Genomic DNA, 21,122 nt, shown 5'->3' on the forward strand with positions numbered 1-21,122 from the left:
TCTAACACAAAGTGCATGTTTCATTTTACCCAAATTGTATTCTTTTGTATTCCATGGCAAGTCAGGATTCCCACCAAATGATGGCAGTAATGCACTGGACAGCTGATTGGCCTACCATCCAAACAGAAGAAGAAGAATAATCCCTGTTTGCTGCAACTACATCTAGATAATCACAGTTTAGTCTGAAACCAATTCTGAACATAACACCACTTTCCAGCCTGACAGTTCTTCAAGACGTGGTCTACAAATCTGGATGCATTTCTGTTTGATTGTGAACATTTGCCCAACAGACTGTGTCACTGGCATCATGTGGTTAGGAGTGGAACTGATTGAGCTCACTAGACATATTTGGCGCTGTGGATCTAACAGAAGTCCTGCAAACTCCAAGCCATTTGGTGATTACATTAATGAGAAAAGATTAATTAAATAGCATCACATATGGTCAAATTCAAAGCAAAAAAAAAATTCAACTTTGACATCTAATCAATGTGGCTGTTCTGTGTCAAAAAAAAAATCCAGGGATGAGTTCACACCAGCCTATTTGACAGATTAAAAAATAAATAAAAAAAATACTGTAATCACAAATGGGCGTGGCCTACACCACTAGAAAGAGCTCACTCTACCAATCAAACAGTATAATGCTTCCTGTGTGTGACTGACATATCACAAGTTATTATGTTATTTTTGTCAAAATGTATTATTTATAAGCACCACCTAGCAGTTTTTAACAGCCATTTTCTGGATATGGTGAGGTTCTACTGTGCTCTTCAAGCTTGCAAAATTCCATGCCATTTGGTAATCCCATTAATAAGAAAATCCATCATTAATTAAATAGCATCACATATGGTCGAGCTCAAAGTCAAGAAACTCGTAAATAAAGTTTTTTAAAAATTGGTTTCCTGTCCAATTTTTCAGAGTCATACACCAAAGAATGTTTTGGCACCAATCTAGCCTTTCAAAAATCCAGACAGAGGTTTGCGCTGGCCTATTTTGCATATTTCACCAATTGTGAGAAAAGCATCTTGGTGCAAATACACTCTAAAACATTGCAGCTGCGTTTAGTTATGTCCACTTGCTACCTCTCTTTAACATAAAGAGCTCTTACAAGTTTTGGATGTTGAACTCAACTTTACAAGTTGAGTTGTAAAGTATAAGGTTTTCCTATGTTTGACTCTATGGATCAACGTTATTAGTTGTTTTTGAGCTTCGTAAAAAAGAATATGACCAAAAAACTGACGAAGCAGCCAAAAACTGACCAAAGTTCTCCTTTAAGCCCTTTCATTTGTGCTGGTCCTTATCCCCTGTTACTGTAGTATGAAGCAGATAAGAGTCTACGACTCCCCCTGGACGGGATGCCAGTCCAACAGAAATTTCTTCTCAAACCAAGGTAGGTACCAATTACAGCTTGGTCCACTGGGACAATGCAGATGAAGCGTCTTGTACATGGACGCAGATTGGTAGCATAACCAGGAATCAAACCCAGGTCTGCATATTGGTAGCCCAACTCCTGTCCATTGGAAGAAATAGGAGCTGTTACATTTATCAGATTCTGACTTTGAGCTTTGATGCTCATCTTTAATCTTGATTGCTTTGACCTGATAGCACTAAGAATCAAAGATCAGCATTATGGGTCAAAGTCAGGAATTGAAACGTGCAGGAACTTAAAGATGAGTGACCACTATTAAGGAAGAGTGATCAGGTTCGAAGGTCAGCGGTTGTTAAAAAAAAAACAAACGGTGATGGTCAAGTAGGTAAAGCAGTTGGTTTGTGACCAGAAGGCTCTTAGTTCAAATCCCTGTCAGACTGTAACACGGTGTGAATGTGAGGCATCACTATAAAGTGCTATATAAAGGCAGTCCAGTTATATCAAACATGAGTGATCAGCACCCAAAGGACAGCAAATAGAGGGGAAAGAAAATAAGAACAACCAAGCTCAAAGGTGTCTTCAGGATCCTTGGATTGTCAGTCCATATAGTTGTACGTAAAACTTTGGGCACCCCTGATGATTTCCATGATCTTCCTTTATAAATCATTGGTTGTTTGGATCAGCAATTTCAGTTAAATATTTCATATAACAGACAAACAGTGATATTCGAGAAGTGAAGTTTATAGGATTTACAGAAAGTGTGCAATAATTCTTTAAACAAAATTAAGCAGGTGCATAAATTTGGACACAAACAACAACAACAAAAATACATCAATATTTATTAGATCCTCCTTTCAGGTTCAGGTTCAGGTGACTTTATTTGTACCCGTAGGTGGATTTGACTCCTTTTGCAGAAATAACAGCCTTTAACAGCTTGAAAGATCCAGCCCTAGTGCAGCTTCAACTTTGTCACTGATTCATGAACATTGTTCTCAAGAATTTGCTGATATTGACTGGAATCCATGTGACCCTCAACTTTAACAAGATTCCCAGTACCTGCACTGGCCACACAGCCACACAGCATGATGGAACCATCTCCAAATGTTACTGTAGGTAGCAAGTGTTTTTGTTGGAATGCTGTGTTCTTTTTTCAGGCATGCATACCGCCCCTTGTTATGGCCAAATAACTCAATTTTAGTTTCATCAGTCCACAGCACCTTATTCCAAAATGAAGCTGGCTTGTCCAAATGTGCTTCAGCATACCTCAAGCAACTCTGTGGCGTATATGCAGAAAAAGCTTCCTCTGCATTACAGCATCATACAGCATCTCTTTGTGCAAAGTGCGCTGTACAGTAGTGTTCAGAATAATAGTAGTGCAATGTGACTAAAAAGATTAATCCAGGTTTTGAGTATATTTCTTATTGTTACATGGGAAACAAGGTACCAGTAGATTCAGTAGATTCTCACAAATCCAACAAGACCAAGCATTCATGATATGCACACTATTAAGGCTATGAAATTGGGCTATTAGTAAAAAAAAAAAAAAAAAAGTAGAAAAGGGGGTGTTCACAATAACAGTAGTGTGGCATTCAGTCAGTGAGTTTGTCAATTTTGTGGAACAAACAGGTGTGAATCAGGTGTCCCCTATGTAAGGATGAAGCCAGCACCTGTTGAACATGCTTTTCTCTTTGAAAGCCTGAGGAAAATGGGACGTTCAAGACATTTTTCAGAAGAACAGCGTAGTTTGATTAAAAAGTTGATTGGAGAGGGGAAAACTTATACGCAGGTGCAAAAAATTATAGGCTGTTCATCTACAATGATCTCCAATGCTTTAAAATGGACCAAAAAAAAACAGACGCGTGGAAGAAAACAGAAAACAACCATCAGAATGGATAGAAGAATAACCAGAATGACAAAGGCTCACCCATTGATTAGCTCCAGGATGATCAAAGACAATCTGGAGTTACCTGTAAGTGCTGTGACAGTTAGAAGCTAATTTATTTGCAAGAATCCCCCGCAAAGTCCCTCTGTTAAATAAAATACGTGAAGAAGAGGTTACAATTTGCCAAAGAACACATCAACTGGCCTAAAGAGAAATGGAGGAATATTTTGTGGACTGATGAGAGTAAAACTGTTCTTTTTGGGTCCAAGGGCCGCAGACAGTTTGTGAGACGACCCCCAAACTCTGAATTCAAGCCACAGTTCACAGTGAAGACAGTGAAGCATGGTGGTGCAAGCATCATGATATGGGAATGTTTAGGGGAGGTGATGGTCTAGTGGTTAAGGTGTTGGGCTTGAGACCAGAAGATCCTGGGTTCAAATCCCCGCCTGACTGGAAAATCACTAAGGGCCCTTGGGCAAGGTCTTTAATCCCCTATTGCTCCCGGTGTAGTGAGCCTTGTATGGCAGCACCCTGACATCGGGGTGAATGTGAGGCATAATTGTAAAGCGCTTTGAGCGTCTGATGCAGATGGAAAATAAATATAAATGCAGTCCATTTATTTCTCCTACTATGGTGTTGGGCCTACATATCGCATACCAGGTATCATGGATCAGTTTGGATATGTCAAAATACTTGAAGAGGTCATGTTGCCTTATGCTGAAGAGGACATGCCCTTGAAATGGGTGTTTCAACAAGACATTGACCCCAAGCACACTAGTAAATGAGCAAAATCTTGGTTCCAAACCAACAAAATGAATGCCTCGCAGATGTGAAGAAATCATGAAAACTGGTTATACAACTAAATACTAGTTTAGTGATTCACAGGATTGCTAAAAAAGCAGTTTGAACATAATAGTTTTTAGTTTGTAGCGTCAACAGCAGATGCCACTATTATTGTGAACACCCCCTTTTCTACTATTTTTTACTAATAGCCCAATTTCATAGCCTTAAGAGTGTGCATATCATGAATGCTTGGTCTTGTTGGATTTGTGAGAATCTACTGAATCTACTGGTACCTTGTTTCCCATGTAACAATAAGAAAGAAATATACTCAAAACCTGGATTAATCTTTTTAGTCACATAGCACTACTATTATTCTGAACACTACTGTATAGTTGAACAATACACAGAGACATTATCTGCAGCAAGATCATGTTGTAGGTCTTTGGAGCAGGTCTGTGGGTTGAATACAACTGGTCTCACCATCCTTCGCTTCAGCTTATCTGAGATTTTTCTTGGCCTGCCACTTAGGGCCTTAACTAGTACTGCGCCTGTGGTCTTCCATTTCCTCACTGTGTTCCTCACAGTGGAAACTGACAGCTGAAATCTCTGAGATAATTTTTTGTATCCTTCTCCTAAACCATGATGTTGAACAGTCTTTGTTTTCAGATCATTTGAGAGTTGTTTAGAGGCTCTCATGTTGCCACTCATTAGAAGAGATGCAAAGAGGGGAAACATTTGCAAATGGCCATCTTAAATACCTTTGATTGGATACTGATTGGATTCACCTGTGTAAGGAGGTCAAGGGTCAGTGAGCTTACCAAACCAATTTTGTGTTCCAATAATTAGTGCTAAATGTATTCAAATCAATAAAAATGACAAGGGTGCCCAAATGTATGCACCTGCCTAATTTTGTTTAAATAATTATTACACACTTTCTGGAAATACTAGAAACTTCATTTCACTTCTCAAATATCAGTGTGTCTGTCTGCTATATGATATATTTAACTGAAATTTCTGATCCAGACAACCAATGATTTATAAAGGAAAATCATGAAAATTATCAGGGGTGCCCAAACTTTTGCATACATCTGTAGTTGTCTTTTGATCCAGATAATGATCCAGCTCTGCTGAACATAGATGTATTTTTAATTTGGGGTGGCCCGCTAAAATCTAATTTGATTTCAAGCTTAAACAAAAATGGCTGTGGCACCTTGGCACTCTACCAGGTGCTTCTCATTATAAATGTAACCATGAAAACACTGTGTTATGAACACGATTCTGACCCTTTAGTCTCGACCTGTTAAAAGTCAGGCGGAATACGCTCAGGTAATCAATAATGATGACTCTAACAGCAGACGTGGGAGGGAAATTATTACATTTTTAATTTGGGTCTTAATATGTGAGTGTCTAATGTGAAGTTTTGCTTTCAATCAAACTGCTTGTGATGTTTCTTCCCATCGGTTCAGAACATGTGTTTTCTCAATTATAAGTCACTTCAGATAAAAATGTGAACAAATGAATGTTTTTAAGCTTTACCAATTAAAACACAGCACTATGTATTGTCTTTCTGCACAGAACAAGCCACAAATCAACTGACACATTCGAAATGAAGAAAGGACAACATCTAAGACTTCTTGGTTCATAGTGAAACACGATGACATCCCCTTCAGGTGGTTTTACTGGCTTGTTCCATTCGGACCCTCAAGTTTAGTCGCTGCTATCATCATCATCCTCATCTGGGTCGTGACCTTCATTGCGGTCCTCTGTGCTGTAGCTGTCACGGTTTTCCCCACTGTCAGCAAACTCATCATCGTCCTCAGTGTTCACCCTTCCTGTCAGGACGTCCTCTATCCAGTCCTCCAGCTCCTCCAGAGTGGGCAGGTCCTCATCGTTGGACATGTCCAGCCACACACTGTCCGCCTAGAATGCAGGTGTCAATGTCACTGTCTACAAAGGTTTCACTTTGGGAGCCTGTTTAACATTGACTTACATCTGTGACATTGACCACGCCAATCTGAGGTCTAAACAGGTCCAAGTTGAAGGCTTTTTCCCAGTAAGTTGTCAACTGCAGGGACAAGACCAACCAAACATTAGAAAAGTCAGTTGGTCTCACCTGGTATTAGACATGATGTCAGGTGATGTTTGCATGTACTACATCCACCATTTGGGTCCTGGATGGCAAATATCGAGGCAGGCGACTGGTCCAACCATACCTATAGAAAGTAATCATGTATCTGCTGCACCCAGGTGAACCATGGGTGTCCCCTTGGCTTTCTCCAGCCAGTGGGATTCTCAAGACTCAGGCACCTATGTGCGGCATCATGCCCAGAGAAAGGCCCAACATAGCCAAAATGTCACAGCTAATGTTTCCTCACAATGCATCCCATTAATAGAAAGTCATTCCAGCGCCAGCGGTAACCAAGGATCCGCCAAGTACCAAAGACATCTACTCGTCACCTTAAGTCACCAGTTAGTGTCCAAGTTTCACAACTATACACTAAGTCAGGAAGCACGAGGACCCATCGTTCTGCAACAATATCAGCATCGCCAAACACCTCAGTCCAGAGACATCATAACTCTTTAAGCTGTTCCCAGATTTTTCTCCTTCTCAAAGGCTGAGGACCCAGAGAAATGAATGTCAATGTCAATATAAGTGAGTGTCTCTACAAATTCAACACTTTCACATACAGATACACATCTGATGGCCAAGTCCAGGAACTGATTGCAAGCCTGGATCTTAGTCTTGATCCAGGACAGTCACAAACCCAAACTCTCTGAATCCTCACTGAGCTTCCCAAGTGCTGCAGTCAGGGCATCCAAAAGATTCTTCAAAGATCATAGCATAGTCCACAATATTAGGGTCAGTAAACTAATTTTCACCATCAAAGACACTTTAGCAACCCAAGTCCTGGTTCATGCAGAGTTGTTTGACTAAAATTAAAATTTTCTTTTGGATTCTTTACAGAAGAGTTTATCTAGTGATGAAGCAAACCAGAGGAAAGTCATCAGGGTCGATCCAGATGATGCTGAGTTCTGGGTTGTTGGTGTTTTCTCTGGCCACATCTTTCAGGATCTCCAGGAACTCATAGCCATCTGAGGATGACAGTACAGAGGGACCCGAGTTTACCTTCTAGTGCTTCAGGAACAGCAGAAGCAAACTTCAATGCAAAGCACAGAAGAAAGATGAGAGACCTGGATCTTCCTCCTCAGCAAATGCAACAATATGTATTCCATCCATGTCATCCTCCTAGAAATGGTAATGAGGTTACAGGGACCTGGTTGACAAACCCTGTCTTCCCTGGTAAATATGAACAGGTACTTACCCAAGTCTCGAACATATTCTCTGCGCGGAGCTTCCTCAAAGTCGCCCTGCAAACAGCACACATCCAATGGCACTCAAATGTTCAACCACCTTCTCCAAAGTGTGGAGATGTTAAATGAAATTAACCTTCTGTGGTGACTGACAAATTGCACGATGTCCATCTCTGACAGAGGTCTGCCAGGAATAACAGCCGGCTCCTCCATGAACGGCTCATAGAAATTCACTTCGTTCATCCTCAGGGAAAGATGTTTAGCCATCTGCAACAAAATCATGGGAGAATTAAATCATGAGTACTGAATGGAGGAAATAATGAAGAGATAAATGTCAAGCTCCTAACTTATCAACAAACTTAATAAATCAAATTTTGTGTTTTCAATCCCCACTGTGACCACAGCTTTAACCCCTTCAACATTTAGCATATTGTGAAACGTTGGCCAACCCTAAATTGCAAGAATCGACATCACACGTGTTCCATGGGAAAAAAAATCAGTAATGAAAATAATCTTTCATTTCAGAAAATATTGAAAATATATGAAAATGTAAAAAGACGGTTGGATTTTGTCCACTTACAGATTTATCAAATGTAGCAAAAAACTTGATATACGGTTGAAAATGCTCAGAGGCTTCCTGAAATGCTTTGTAGTCTGCAAGAGACAGAGAAAGACTGATGAAGAACCTAGAGAAGATGGCAGGAAAACATGGATCATCGCTCCCATTCCAGTTACAATTCTGGCCAAATCGAGAATCAAAGTACCGGCCCAGGCTCTGCGTTCTCAGGTTGCAGGAATACTTTATGTCCCTAGGGTGAATAAAAAGTATGTGGGTCAAAGAGCTTTCTCTTATCGTGCCCCTGTTCTGTGGAATGATCTCCCTGCATCAACAAAACAGTCAGATTCTGAAGAGACTTTGAAATCTTATTTTCCCTTTCGTATGGCTAGCATACTGGCATAGTATGTTACTATGCTTTCTACCCTTTTAAATTCATTTTATTAGTAAAGAGAGCGGGCCACTCCTCAACTTTATCTAAAGTCTGGGTCTTTTAGTGAAGCTTAGGGCTAGTGGCCGGCGATCACCTTAGTATTTCTTCTGTTTTTCTTGTTGCTTAATGCTGACAAATTATACAGTATTTGTTGACTTTCTGAGGCCTGAGTCTGTTTTTTTTTTTCTCTCTCTCTCTCTGTTTGAGGTGCAGCTCCATCCAGAGATGGGTGTGGTGTCTGTTTCTGTAACCCTCCTGTCTTGTGCACCAGCAACATTTCCTGCATATTCGTTTTGTGAATTATTTTCTAAATTGTGTTGGTAGCATGGCCCAAGCAGAGGGTCACCCCTTTGAGTCTGGTCTGCTTGAGGTTTCTTCCTGAAATCATCAGAGGGAGTTTATCCTCACCATTGTCACCGGTGTGTTTGATCTCAGGGTTAGTAAGGTTAGACCTTACTTGTGTGAAGCACCTTGAGGCAACTTTGTTGTGATTTGGCGCTATATAAATGAAAATAAATTGAAAATTGAAATTGAAATCTCCAATTCGAGATTTCTACAACCACAAAGTTACAATATGAAAGCAAAAAAAAAATGGACCCAGGTTTCATAAAACAAGTCTATGTCTGAGACTGTTTCTGGATTTCAGAGTGTACCAGCCATCCTGTCCAGGGTGTACCCTGCCTCATGCTCTATGACTGCTGGATTATGCTCCAGCCAACATTTCCCCCTCTTCCCCATTGATAATGGATGGATGGATAGTGTAGCAACCTCAAATCAGGAAATGTTGAGGTGATTTTTACATTTACCTTCAATTTTATTTCATTACAGACTGTATGAATCCAAGATATTTCATTTTTTGTGTGGTCTACTTTATTTCATTTGTAAATATACATCCTGTTTGAAATACCATAATTATTATTTATTTGTTTATTTATTTATTTTAACTCATTGTTAGCCCTAAACTGCCCCTGGTCCCAACTTTTTTAGAATGTTAGAGGCCCTAAATGCAGGAATGGATGTATGTTCAAAAATGAAATGAAGTCAACCACACAAAATTTAAAATATCTTTGGTTCTTATGGTCTGCAGTGAAGTAGAAGTCAAAGTAAATGCAAGAATCACTGTATTTATCTGTTTATTTATTTTGATTTTCTATAACGTCTCAAGCTTTTATGAGGTGTCAGGAAAGATGACTTTAAGCTTGCTTTCAGCTTGTTTTCATCTTGGAATATAATACGAGCCATGGAATTAATATACATGCTGTTGGATTAAACTGCACAATTTTTGGTACCTTCCAGGAGTAAGTGAGGTCATACCGGACTTTTCCATTGCAAATGGGGAGGCCCACGGAATGAACTCGGTGGTGAAGACGATGGAATATGTCTAAGAATGATTCTAACATGACAAGTATGATCAAATGAAGTATTAATGTGTTAAAATTAAGAGTTGATTAGAAAAAGTATGTTACAAATAAGTGAAATGAATGATTATATGAGTTGTTTTTCATAAAGAGTGCAGAGTCAGAGAAAAAGAGGAAGTGAAGAAGATGTTGCAAGCAGGGCAAGAAAAGCTGATGTTAAACAACTGATCAAATGATTAAGATGTTGGTAAAAATTAAATGAATAATAAGGAATGAAAATGTTTGTATATGATCATATGAATTGTTTTTATGTGAAAGAGAGTTGTAATGATATGATTGATGTGATTTTGAAGAAATGATTTAAAAGAACGAATTCTCGGAAAAGCTGAAGTGTTAACAGAAAAGAGGAACTTGAGAAATAAGTTACTGGTAGGGGCTGTGGGGATTTCCAGTAAAGCAGAAGGAGAAGGGAGGAGGTTTTGAGTCAACAGCGTCCCCATGGTAACCAAGATCATCTGAGGACGACAAGAGTCAAGAACATATATAACCTGTTGAAACACCAGAAAACGGGGTTATTCTTCCAGGGAGAGGTGCTGTTGCCACTACTCCCCTGCTACGAGGAGATCACAAGACTTGACCATCTTGTGAGCAGCAATTGGAATCGTGGAGTGAGAGGACTGGAGCCATAAAAGATCATTTGAGAGAGATTTCAACTCCCACTCAGGCCGTCCAGTCACGGACTAGCAGAACAATGGAGAATAACCACTGGCCTTAAGTCTGAGTGGGGAATGTTCAACGATTTCTCTCTCAAGGAACATCACCGCATACCAGAATGGATTAGATCAACTTTTGGTTGATTGAAGACGGAATAAATTCTTATGTGGATTAACTTCCTGAAGGATTACAACATCACACAAGGATCGTGGTCAGCTAACAATTAATAGCTGATGAAGAGGAAATCAAGTTCATCGAGCTGGGGACCCTAACCTCAAAAACCTCCTTCCCTCACTCCTAGAAAAAATTGTTAAGAAGTCAATCCAGTCCCAGTCAAAGTAAGATCAGTCAGAATTATTGAATTAAAAACAAAAATCTCTGCCAATCATTATTCTAATTATATTTGAATTACTATTGTGAAATTATCACCATATAATCTATATTGATTATGTTATTGGCACTTGCAAAACCTGCAATAAATTTCCAAGCCTGCAGTTAAAGTGTTAAGGCTCGGACATTGGATTATTGATGCTTCTTAAGGTGTAAAAGTTAAAGTTTATTGGGTGTACAACATCAAAAAGGCTCTAAAAGGTTAGTCTGGTTTTTTAATGAAAATAACACATCCTGGGGACTCGCTGTACGAGTCACTAAATTCAAAATCTAGCAACATTCCAAGAGCCCTGATCCATAAGAGGAGAGCTGCCGTTAACGGGCGTGGCCGGTTCGTATTTCTGGTTCCTGAGAAGGCTATTCGACCGGGGTGCAAAATCAGCTTCAGCGGGGTGGACGTCCGGATGGAGGCAGTGAGCAACTAGACGAATCTCCTCGCCACCAGCTTGAACAGCCTTTGTGCAGCCCTGCCGGGTAATACCCGTGGAGACACGAAGGTCGGACCCCAGAGACGGAGAGCTGGTTTTTACACAAACACACTCATCGGAGGGTGAGCGTGTGCCGTGTATCTAAAAAGTGGGATCTGACAAGTGGCGCCTGAACAGGGACCTGACGAAGTGTAGTCGGGTCCGAGGAAGAATCCTGGCCAAAGGAGAGTCTTTGCCATTGGGCAGGTGGAAAGCCCCTGAGTAGATCACCAAAGGAGACAGTGTTGTGGAGAGTGTCGGCTGATGGCCTGTATAGGTCCAGCAACGGCTTGAAACATATCTGTCCTCCAGAGGTGTGAAAATTTGGAGGCGACCACCAGAAGGACGAAGTAAAGACAACAGGAGTAAGTATCCCAGGGAGCTGGGATCAAGGACGAGAAGCAGATGTGTCACTACTGGATTGTCTGGACTGGGACGAGAAGCAGACGGGGATAGCCTGCTGGATCGTCACGAAACGACGAGGAAGGGAAGCAGGCGGGGGAGCCTGCTGGATCGGATCGTCAAGAAAGCAGGTATGAGAGTATACCGTGCAAAATGTTGATCTACAAGAGAGAATAGGATCATCAACCCGTGAGGTTCCTGAGGGGAGAAGCGGGAAAAGGAGCAGCTGATTTGGAATTAACCTCTGGAATTAGCACTGAACAGCCAAGTAGTCTGTCACTCATCCCTGACTCAAGGCGCCAAGAGAGGCTTTGAGAGGCAGACGACTCGAGACGACAAGGACCATAGCTGAAGTCAAGGAGACGACAGTGGTGGAATCGACAATCTCAGCAACCGAGAGAATAAAGGGAGGACAATCATTAGGAAACAGTAAGTTTAGTATTAAGAACAAGCAGTGAAAATATGGCTGAAGGAGAGCCAGGACCCGTAGCAAACCCTGAATCCGAACATGAAGGGGGAAAAGAAGTGGATTTCCGGCCACACAGAGTGGTATTGTATGGACGAGGATATGATACTTGGGCAGAAACAGTTCAAAAATATGTCATAGATCAAAGTGTGGAAATTGATGAAGAATGTTTCAAAGAAGACATGGCAGAAACTATACACACATTAGGGATATATGATCCAGGTAAGCATAAGGAGGGGCAGATCCTGGCCATTTTGGGGAGCCCACCAGTCCCAAAGGACAAGATGGGGACCACAGAGTGGCTTGAATGGTGGTGCAAACTTCTTGAAGAAGAGTGGAAAAGAGGACAAATCACTACCTTAATAAGCCCTGAGAAAAGTTATGACTCCGTAGTAAAAATGACAGCTGGGTTGTTGGAAGTAGAGACGGTCCTGGTTGATGTTAAAGCAAAATCAGCGTCCATATATGCTGAGTTTAAGTCCATGGCAGAACGGCTAAAAGGGTTAGGAAGAATGCTTAAGGAGCAATATCCTATAATGGAAGATATGAGTGGAAGTCACATCCTCGATAATGAAGATGAAGGCAAGATAGACTCCCAGGCCGAATCTGAACAAAGTGATGAGGAACACAAGCCAGAGGGAAGTGGAGATGAATTGATATCCCCGGGAGGTCCTAATCCTGGGGGAAATGGTCAAGAATAGAAAAGCCCGGACCAGCTCCACACAAGCTTTGACCCAGAGTGGCCAAAATTGCCCCTAGGAAGTGTGAGAGGAACAACCTCAACAGTTAGAAAACAGACAGAACGCCTGGTTGAGCAGGATAAAAGACGAAGAAGCCTTCAGGGAGTGTCTGGACAGATATTCCATCAATCGCCGGAATGTGGGCCCAGAAGCTTGGGACAGCTTAAAGCTGAAGAATGTGTTGCCGGACCGAGTTACCATATTAAAGAGGAAGGGCGTTCGCAGGAGATCTTTAGAAAATCTAAGGCAAAAACCCACCATGTATACACTGAATCTGACTACATGGAGGAATTGGACCCTATGCCCAAAGGAACCAAAAAAATGGTGGCCCAAGACGGAAGACAGGCGTATCATTATTTTGGTAGTCCTTGGGATATAGATGGAGATAGTCTCATTGTCTTCACAAATCCCAGACTGAAAATTGCCAACCGAAAATTCCGAGCAAAGCTCAAGGAGCGGGCAGGCAGAGAATACCAAGAAGAGCTTAAGAATATAAAGGGGAGAGATCTGGACGGAAGATCGATGGTGATAACAAGCGCACCACGAATGGCTTATCATGCACTCATACATGTGCCCTTTGAAAGCTACCCAGGGAGAGAAAATTCGATCGAATACATGGAGGAAATGCTGAAAACTCTGGGAACAGCTATTGATTTGGCTAAAGAATGCCAGCATTGGCGGGTAGTGATATGTGTGGACGGATTACGATCTTGACATATGACATGGGAAGAGGCAGAAAAGGTTGCCATGGCAGCCGTGAACCTACACATGCGTACTCCAGGAGCATGGGGATCAATGAGAGAAATTGTGGTGGTCACTAGCAATGAGCAGGAGGAAGATCGAGTGAGAAGGGCACTTGAAGCGGTGAACCTAGGACCAAATAGAGCAGGTCCAAGGAAGGGTGCAGTTGGAGCAAGTGGAGTGGCAACTAGTCCCCCGCTAGTGATGCAGTCCATCCCCATGGCGACAAGTGAGAAAAGATCAGTTCATGCTGTGGGAGTGCAGCAATTAAGGATTAAAACCCCACGACCAACATTAAAACGAGTTACAAGTGGGCTCCAGACTATCATACACCCCACAAGCTCCCAATCTCGGATGAGAGAGCCTTTCCAGGCTCCTCCACTGGATAATGGAGAAGAGGATCCTATACTCATTCCTCTACCTGTCGGAAATACCGAAGCAACCGGGTCACCCCGAAGGTCAGAACAAAACAGGGACCCACAACCACAAGACCCACGTCCTGCCCATGAATCTGATATTGATGAGGACCAGGAAAGAGAGTCTGAAGAGGAGATCAATCCACAAGACTCGGAAGAGGATGAACCGCTATCTGTGGTAGGGGAAAGAGAAGTCTCACGCCCAGAACTACGAACTGGACGCTACAGAGGACGAAAGAAAGAAGTTGGGGTGTATAATGTGCGTGTAGCATCAGAGAGAATTGCAAGAGATGTCAGGGTCAACCCAGTGGAGACCCGAGATAAGCGACAAACCTATGCTCCAGAAGTTGGACAAACTGGGTATGACATCCCAGAAGAGTGGATTGAGTGACAAGATGATAAGAAAACTCTCGAGGTAACAGCTGCTGTTGGAGAGTGGGCTAATATACTAATGTGGCCCTTCTATCCTACACTGACTGCCTGTAAAGAGTTAACAAATAACTTCAGAGTCGCCTATTTAGGCGTTGCCCATGATGTGATGTTGAGAAAACTAAAAACAGCAGCTTTACGCTGGTCACGGCAAGTGTTGAGAGAAACTAATGAAGAAAATCTGGATGATGAGGGAGAAACAATTCCACCATCGTCAGGATTACAAGCGAGCCTCCCAAATCAGGACTTTCCTGCTGGATCTAGAGAGCAAAGTCTGCCAGCAATTCAAGCTGAAATCCAAGCAGACGGCAGGGAATTCCGGGAATTCAAGAAATTAAAGATGCTGGTGAGAGAGAAAGAACCAAATGAAGACCTAAAGGACTATTTGAAAGAAGTGTGGCCCCTTATTGACAGAGCTTCTAACAGCGAAGAGGGTAAATCTGTGTGGCTGGCCCAAGTTACCAGTCAACCCATCAGTCGGGGTGAACCAGCACGAAACCATTATGCCAGGTTAGTGTTGGAAGATCCCAATGATGAAGATTCCCATATTGCTCGAGCTAAAGCTGGACTAGACAAAGGTCAAACATTAGTTCAAGTGTGGCATGGGCTAAAACAGACGATTTTGCCACAACGCTATGTTAGGGCACTGAGAGAGGTCACTAAGGGAAGAAGAGGGGAGATAACCTTTGTGAAAATGCCCATAGACGGCACTACAGTCCCACAAATGGACGCGGTGGTGAAGAGCTGGGATTTGGAGCAGCAGTTCTATGAAGAAAAGAGAAAGAAGGAGAGCACACCGAGATCAGGACAAAAACCGGTGGGAGTGGAGAAAAGAAATTCAGTGCCTAAACCACCACCTCCTCAGCCGCATCAAACACCACAGAGGAATAATCAAAGGCCTCCAGCTGGACACTGGAGCTCTCGGCCGAGAGGTCCACCACCTCCACCACCACAATCGCGACCTACACCTGCACCTCGTAGTGGTGGCTATCTCCCTAAAGAGGAGTACAACAAATTAACTCCAGAGCAAAGGAAAGCCCTCCAGGAAGTCTGCCAAGCCTCAGCGGCGGCTGGAGGGCAGAAGAAGTAATGGCTTTGGAGGCTCGGGTCACGCTAGACCATGCCTACTGGGAGGGGGACAATATCTACACTGATGTGGATGGAGAACCGTACCTGGTGGACACGGGAGCAGAGGTGTCCATGACCTGCAGAAGCCTCGAGACCAAGGGATACCTACTGATCCAGTATGCAAATGCGGCAACGGAGAAAAGACCATTTGGAATATGGAAAGGGGTAGTTTGGATAAAAGGCCCCTTTAATTTGATAACAGTCAAGGATTTGAGAGAATTGCATCGGCTCAAAAGGCTTCGAAATCTGATAAGACGACGAGTGAAAAAATTACAGGCAAGAGTTGTACGAATGGATATGACTCCAATTGGAAATAGTCCGGTAAACTGGTACAAAGAAGTGGATGTACCAGCTGTCACAGAAGAAAAGATTGAAGAAAGTGATTTCTCTGAAGTAGGGAAAGAAAAATTGAGGGAAATTATCTCCAAAGCTAAAGTAGCACGATTTAAAAATGATTGTGGAGATTTGGGGGCCAAATACATTCATGTCATCGAAGGAGGAGTACATCCACCGGTGCGACAATATCCCTTGAACCCTGGAGCGGTTGAGGAAATGGATAAAATAGTAAAAGAATTGGAAGCTTTGGGGATCATTCGAGTGGAATTGAATCCGATTACTAACAGCCCCATCCAAGCAGTTAAGAAGCCAGAGTCGGCAGGAGGAGGCTGGAGACCAGTAATCAACTTCAAGGCTCTCAATCGACGAACAATAGCCAATTGAGCAAGTTTGATAAATCCCCAAGGAGCACTGAAAACGCTCCAAATTAAGAGATACAAATCATGCATTGATCTGGCAAATGGATTCTTTTCCCTGTGATTAGCAAAACAGTCACAAGGGAAAACATCATTCACACATAAAGGGAAAAGTTATGTGTGGCAACGACTCCCGCAGGGATACAGAAATTCACCAAATGTGTTCCAAGCAGCAGTAATGGAAATATTAAAAGATCTGGGAGTAACAGTCTACATTGATGATGTGTTTATCGCAGATGATGACGAAAATGAACACCTAATGCGGTTGCAAAAGGTGATACAGAAGCTCACAGAAGCTGGATTAAAACTCAACCTGAAGAAATGTCAGTTTGGACAATTCAAGGTTAACTATTTGGGATTCCAGGTATCATCAGACCTGGGACTCTCAGAAGTATACCGAGAAAAATTGAGTCAGATTAAACCACCGCAATCTGAGAATGACCTACAGAAAATATTGGGATTGTGTAACTATGTGAGAGATCACGTTCCACACTATCAGAGATACGCAAAGCCCCTTTATGCTCGTCTCAAGAAGAAACCTAGTGGACAAGAGCAAAAGCAATGGATTTTGACAGCTGCAGATCAGGATTGCTTGGAAAAGCTAAAGAAAGCCATTCAAGACACAGTTAGGCTGCAGCCGCGTAGTCTGACTACTCGTCTGCTAGCCGAAATAAGCTGTGAAGAAGAGGATTCGGTGGTAAAAGTGTGCAACGAAGGAGGGGGTATGGTAACTTTGTGGAGCTATACTCTGTCTTCGATTGAGAGAAAATATCCACCGGAAGAAAAAGAACTGGCAGTCCTGGCTAGATATTGGAGTGCGTTAAAAGAACTTGCACAAGGTCAGGGAATAAAAGTTATCACTCAAAGCCAAGTCCACCGGTTCCTAAGAAAAGGAACTATTGAGAGTACTAAAGCCACAAATGCCAGATGGGAAAGGTGGGAGGACATCCTGCTAGACCCTGAGCTGGAAATTGGGCCAAAACAGTCAGCGACAAAAAGTTGCCGAAGGAGAGGCAACTCCCTATGGAGCCATACGACTGGACTATGTACACCGATGGGTCGAAGAAGGGTACAGACAATATAGCTTATTGGGGCTATATTCTGAAGTATCAAGATAAGGAGAAATATCATCAAAAAGGTCAAACGCCAGGGAGTGCCCAAGCCGGAGAAGTTACAGCAATACTGGAAGGACTCTTGGAGTTAAACAAGAGGAGAGTAAAAAGGGCTAAAGTGGTTACAGACAGTCATTACTGCGCACAAGCCCTGAAAGAGGACTTATCCATTTGGGAAGAAAATGGATTCGAGGGAGCTAAGGGGAAGCCTGTAGCTCATATGGATTTGTGGAGGAAAATAGCCGAGTTGAGGCTAACAATGGACTTAGATGTGGTACATCAGAAGGCCCATGTAAAAGAAGGAGCACACTGGAGCGGGAACGAAGAAGTGGACCGCTATGTGCAGCTGAGAAAAGTCGTCGTTGTCGGGATCGAGAAGTGGGAACAGACACCCAAGGGAAGGGTAGTTCCAAAAGAGTCCGTGAAAGAAGTGGTGCTGGCCGTACATGAAGCGCTTGGCCATGTAGGCACCATTCCCACACGGAAGGAGCTGGAGAAGCTGCAACTTTGGATTCCGAGAAACCAAGTCTGCCAAGTCCTCAAAGACTGTGAAGTATGTGGTCGATACAATGCAGGATGACGAGGACAAAGGGTGGATGGTTTCACTATAAAGAGTACTGTTCCATGGGGATCAGTATGCATGGATGTTGCCGGGCCCATGGGGGTGACCGGTAAGAAAGGAGAAAAGTATCTGTTGGTGCTTGTGGACTCTATGTCGGGCTATGTGACTGTTAAGCCTGTGAGAAAAGCCAATGGCAGCAGTGTAATCAGCATGTTGAATCAAGTGTGTTCAAATCTGGGGATACCTAGGGAGCTGAGAACGGACAATGGGACACATTTCCGTAATGCTCAGGTCGACCAGTGGTGCCAGGAAAATGGAGTAATGAGAATTTACTCACCCCCATACACCCCTCAAGCAAATGGAGTTGTGGAAAGGGCTATTAGACTGGTGAAAAACTGGACTGGGAAAAATGCTAACACGAGGGAATGGAGTACTAAGGCCCTGGAAATTGGACAGGCCCTGAATGACCGCCATCGTGCCGGCAGGCCCACCCCTTTGCAAGAACTGAACCAACGCCCATTTTCGACACCGGAAGTGGGGCGGAGTCAGACTAAAAGGATGGAGAACCAGAACCAAAGATCCCATTTAAGGTTGGGCAGAAGGTGTGGGTGAGAGCTCGAGATCACCTAACCAACACTGCTGTTAAACCTAAGTATGAGACCACAGATACAGTAGTGAAGATACTGGACAGCAACACAGTAGAATTGAAGAAGAAGGGAATCCAAGGAGTGGAGCAGCTGAAGCCAACTCCTAACTAGACGAAACCAGGAGCTAAACATGGCCAAAAACACCCAAGATCTTCCACCCTTCGTCAGAATGGCCACTGTCAATGGGGTGGTTGCCTTAAGAAGAACAAAAAATGACCTCTGGGCAGGCAGAGCCCTGAGGAAACTATATCATGCAAAGAAAGGATTTTTATCCAGTGAAAAGGAGATATTACAATGGAAAAAAGTTGAGAATCACTGTGTGATTTGCCGCGAAGACGTACCGCTGACGGTCCAATGGTCGGGACCTGGGGTTAGAAAACCCCCAATCCCAACGCCTGGGGAAATAAAGTGGCAAAATCGAAGAAGAAGTCAGCCGAGTACCACGTGACACCTGAAGAATGGGTGAGAAAGAGGAGGATACAATCTATGGGGGGAGTGGCTAGCAGAGCGGACACTCCCAGTAGGCCGGACCAAACAATTAAGGTGCGGCTCACAGTGCTGATGGTGTTGGTCCCCTATGTGGGGGTTTACTCTGTCGGGGCACATGTTGACCTCCTGGAGGAACAGCAGCAGTCGTTACACCAACCGACTCAAGGTGAGGAAAAATCAGGAAAGCCACAGAGTCGCTGGATGTTTCCCTCCATTTTCCGTGGGATAAGGAAGAAGTAAAAAGAAGCGGCTGTTTGCAAAATGTCGCAAGGACCAGATGTAAATAGAGTACCCATTATTAATAATCGAGGAAGACTTGGACCCTATATACAATGTGGCCTTGGTGCTGAGAAACTATACTTAAATTGGCCAGAAAAAGATTTTGATGAAGAAGATTGGGAACTAGCATCTAATGGATATTATGTCTCAAATTATGAATATAAAAGAGATGCCGACTTAACAGAGACAACAGGACAAAAATTACTTGCTGAACGAGTGCTTAGCGAGGAAAGTCTGCGGCGTTGGTACATAATAGGACGCCGAAGAATACCCCAATCGGTTCCAAGATGTCCAGATACCTACCCCTGGATATTAAATGTGGTTTACCTACAACTCAACGGCCTGCAATTCACATTGAGATGGGGGATTAATTATGTTGAGCCACTCCAAGGAGTCTATGTTGAAATATACCTTAACCAGTGCTTGATCTGGACGACAAGCCCCAACATGCGACGTCAATTGAACAGACGACTGCAAGACCCAAGATATCACGTTTTAGATAACCAGACATTAAATTTGAGAGTTATCGATCAACCTCGGGCCTGTGTGAGCTGCCTACCCCCAACCATACCAACAATTTTTGTAAATCAAGACTTCTACCTGTACAAAAGAGGAGTCTGGAACTGTTGTCAAGCAAGAAAAATTCAGCTTCAAATTGAGCCTAAGGATCAAGAAGAGAAGCCTATAGTTCCCCTTTATCTAGCCTTATCACAGACCAGGTATTCTGGAAAACAGTTTTGGCAGCATTGGCAAGATCTATGGAACTATGTACCCCCACATCAGGTACAGAGGATCCCTGAGGGACCCCTCCCTAAACCTGACAGAATAATTGTTACGATGTGGAAGTGGGCGTGGAAAGGAATGGATTCAGAACTTAAGCACCCATCTCCCATCTACACTCATCTCTTTAAGAGACAATGACTATTCCCTATGGTGGTGCATCTTGGCAGAAAGAGAAGGAGACCGATGGCGGAGTGACAACTCACTCTGAATCATGCTGCGGACCTTCAAACTGGATGAAAATAATGTAAATAGTCTACGATCCGGGCATGGAGGACTTACACCATACTTGGAATTACCCTACAAGAAAATATGTTTAAACTGGCCACAAAGGGATTACAAAGAGAAAGGATGGGTGCTGGGAACAGGAGGATACTTTGTAGATAATGATTTGTATAAAAGGACTGCTGACCTTGTAGAGCCTGGAATATACACTCCTCTAGAAGCTATCGTGAACAAAGTTGGACAACACTGGTGATGCCCTGGGGTCGGATGGAAGTTTTACCCAATTCCTCAGTGTCCAGACTCATACCCCTGCATCTTGAACGTAGTGCATGTACAGAAAAGGGGCTACAGGTTTAAAATAAGGTGGGGACCTAATTATGTTGATCCATTACAGGGAGTGTATGTGGATATTTGGCTTTGATCTTTCCAGATCTGGACCAGTAGTCCCTGTATGTTTAAAAAACTTCAACTACAAGAGGCACGTTCAACTTTCTGTTTGATTGAGAACCAAACTTTGCCAATATGCACGACAGTACAGTACCTTGACATCGAGAGAGGCGGAAGTCTCCCACCTATTAGAAGTGGATGGCGAACCAGAGTACTAGTGGGGCTTTGGCAACCCCCAAGGGCTATACTGATACGACTTAGCATAAAGTCGGGAAGAGGACTATTCCGGAGATCGACTCCTCTATA

General features: G+C 43.0%; 1 protein-coding gene across 1 annotated transcript in view; it reads right to left on the reverse strand.

The window, feature by feature from the left end:
- Positions 1–5,608: 5,608 nt before the first annotated feature.
- LOC117515660 (calsequestrin-2-like) overlaps positions 5,609–21,122 on the reverse strand; it is a 39,648-nt gene continuing 24,134 nt past the window's right edge. The window contains exons 5-11 of the mRNA XM_034176325.1: positions 7,924–7,997; positions 7,480–7,610; positions 7,355–7,400; positions 7,224–7,278; positions 7,024–7,124; positions 6,022–6,096; positions 5,609–5,951 (exon numbers count right to left, since the gene is read on the reverse strand). Of these exons, the coding sequence (XP_034032216.1) occupies positions 5,739–5,951; positions 6,022–6,096; positions 7,024–7,124; positions 7,224–7,278; positions 7,355–7,400; positions 7,480–7,610; positions 7,924–7,997 (695 nt within the window). The 3' untranslated portion in view covers positions 5,609–5,738. The remainder of the gene's footprint in view (positions 5,952–6,021; positions 6,097–7,023; positions 7,125–7,223; positions 7,279–7,354; positions 7,401–7,479; positions 7,611–7,923; positions 7,998–21,122) is intronic.

This window comes from Thalassophryne amazonica, chromosome 1 (genome assembly GCF_902500255.1).
Source record: "Thalassophryne amazonica chromosome 1, fThaAma1.1, whole genome shotgun sequence".
Classification (NCBI taxonomy): domain Eukaryota; kingdom Metazoa; phylum Chordata; class Actinopteri; order Batrachoidiformes; family Batrachoididae; genus Thalassophryne; species Thalassophryne amazonica.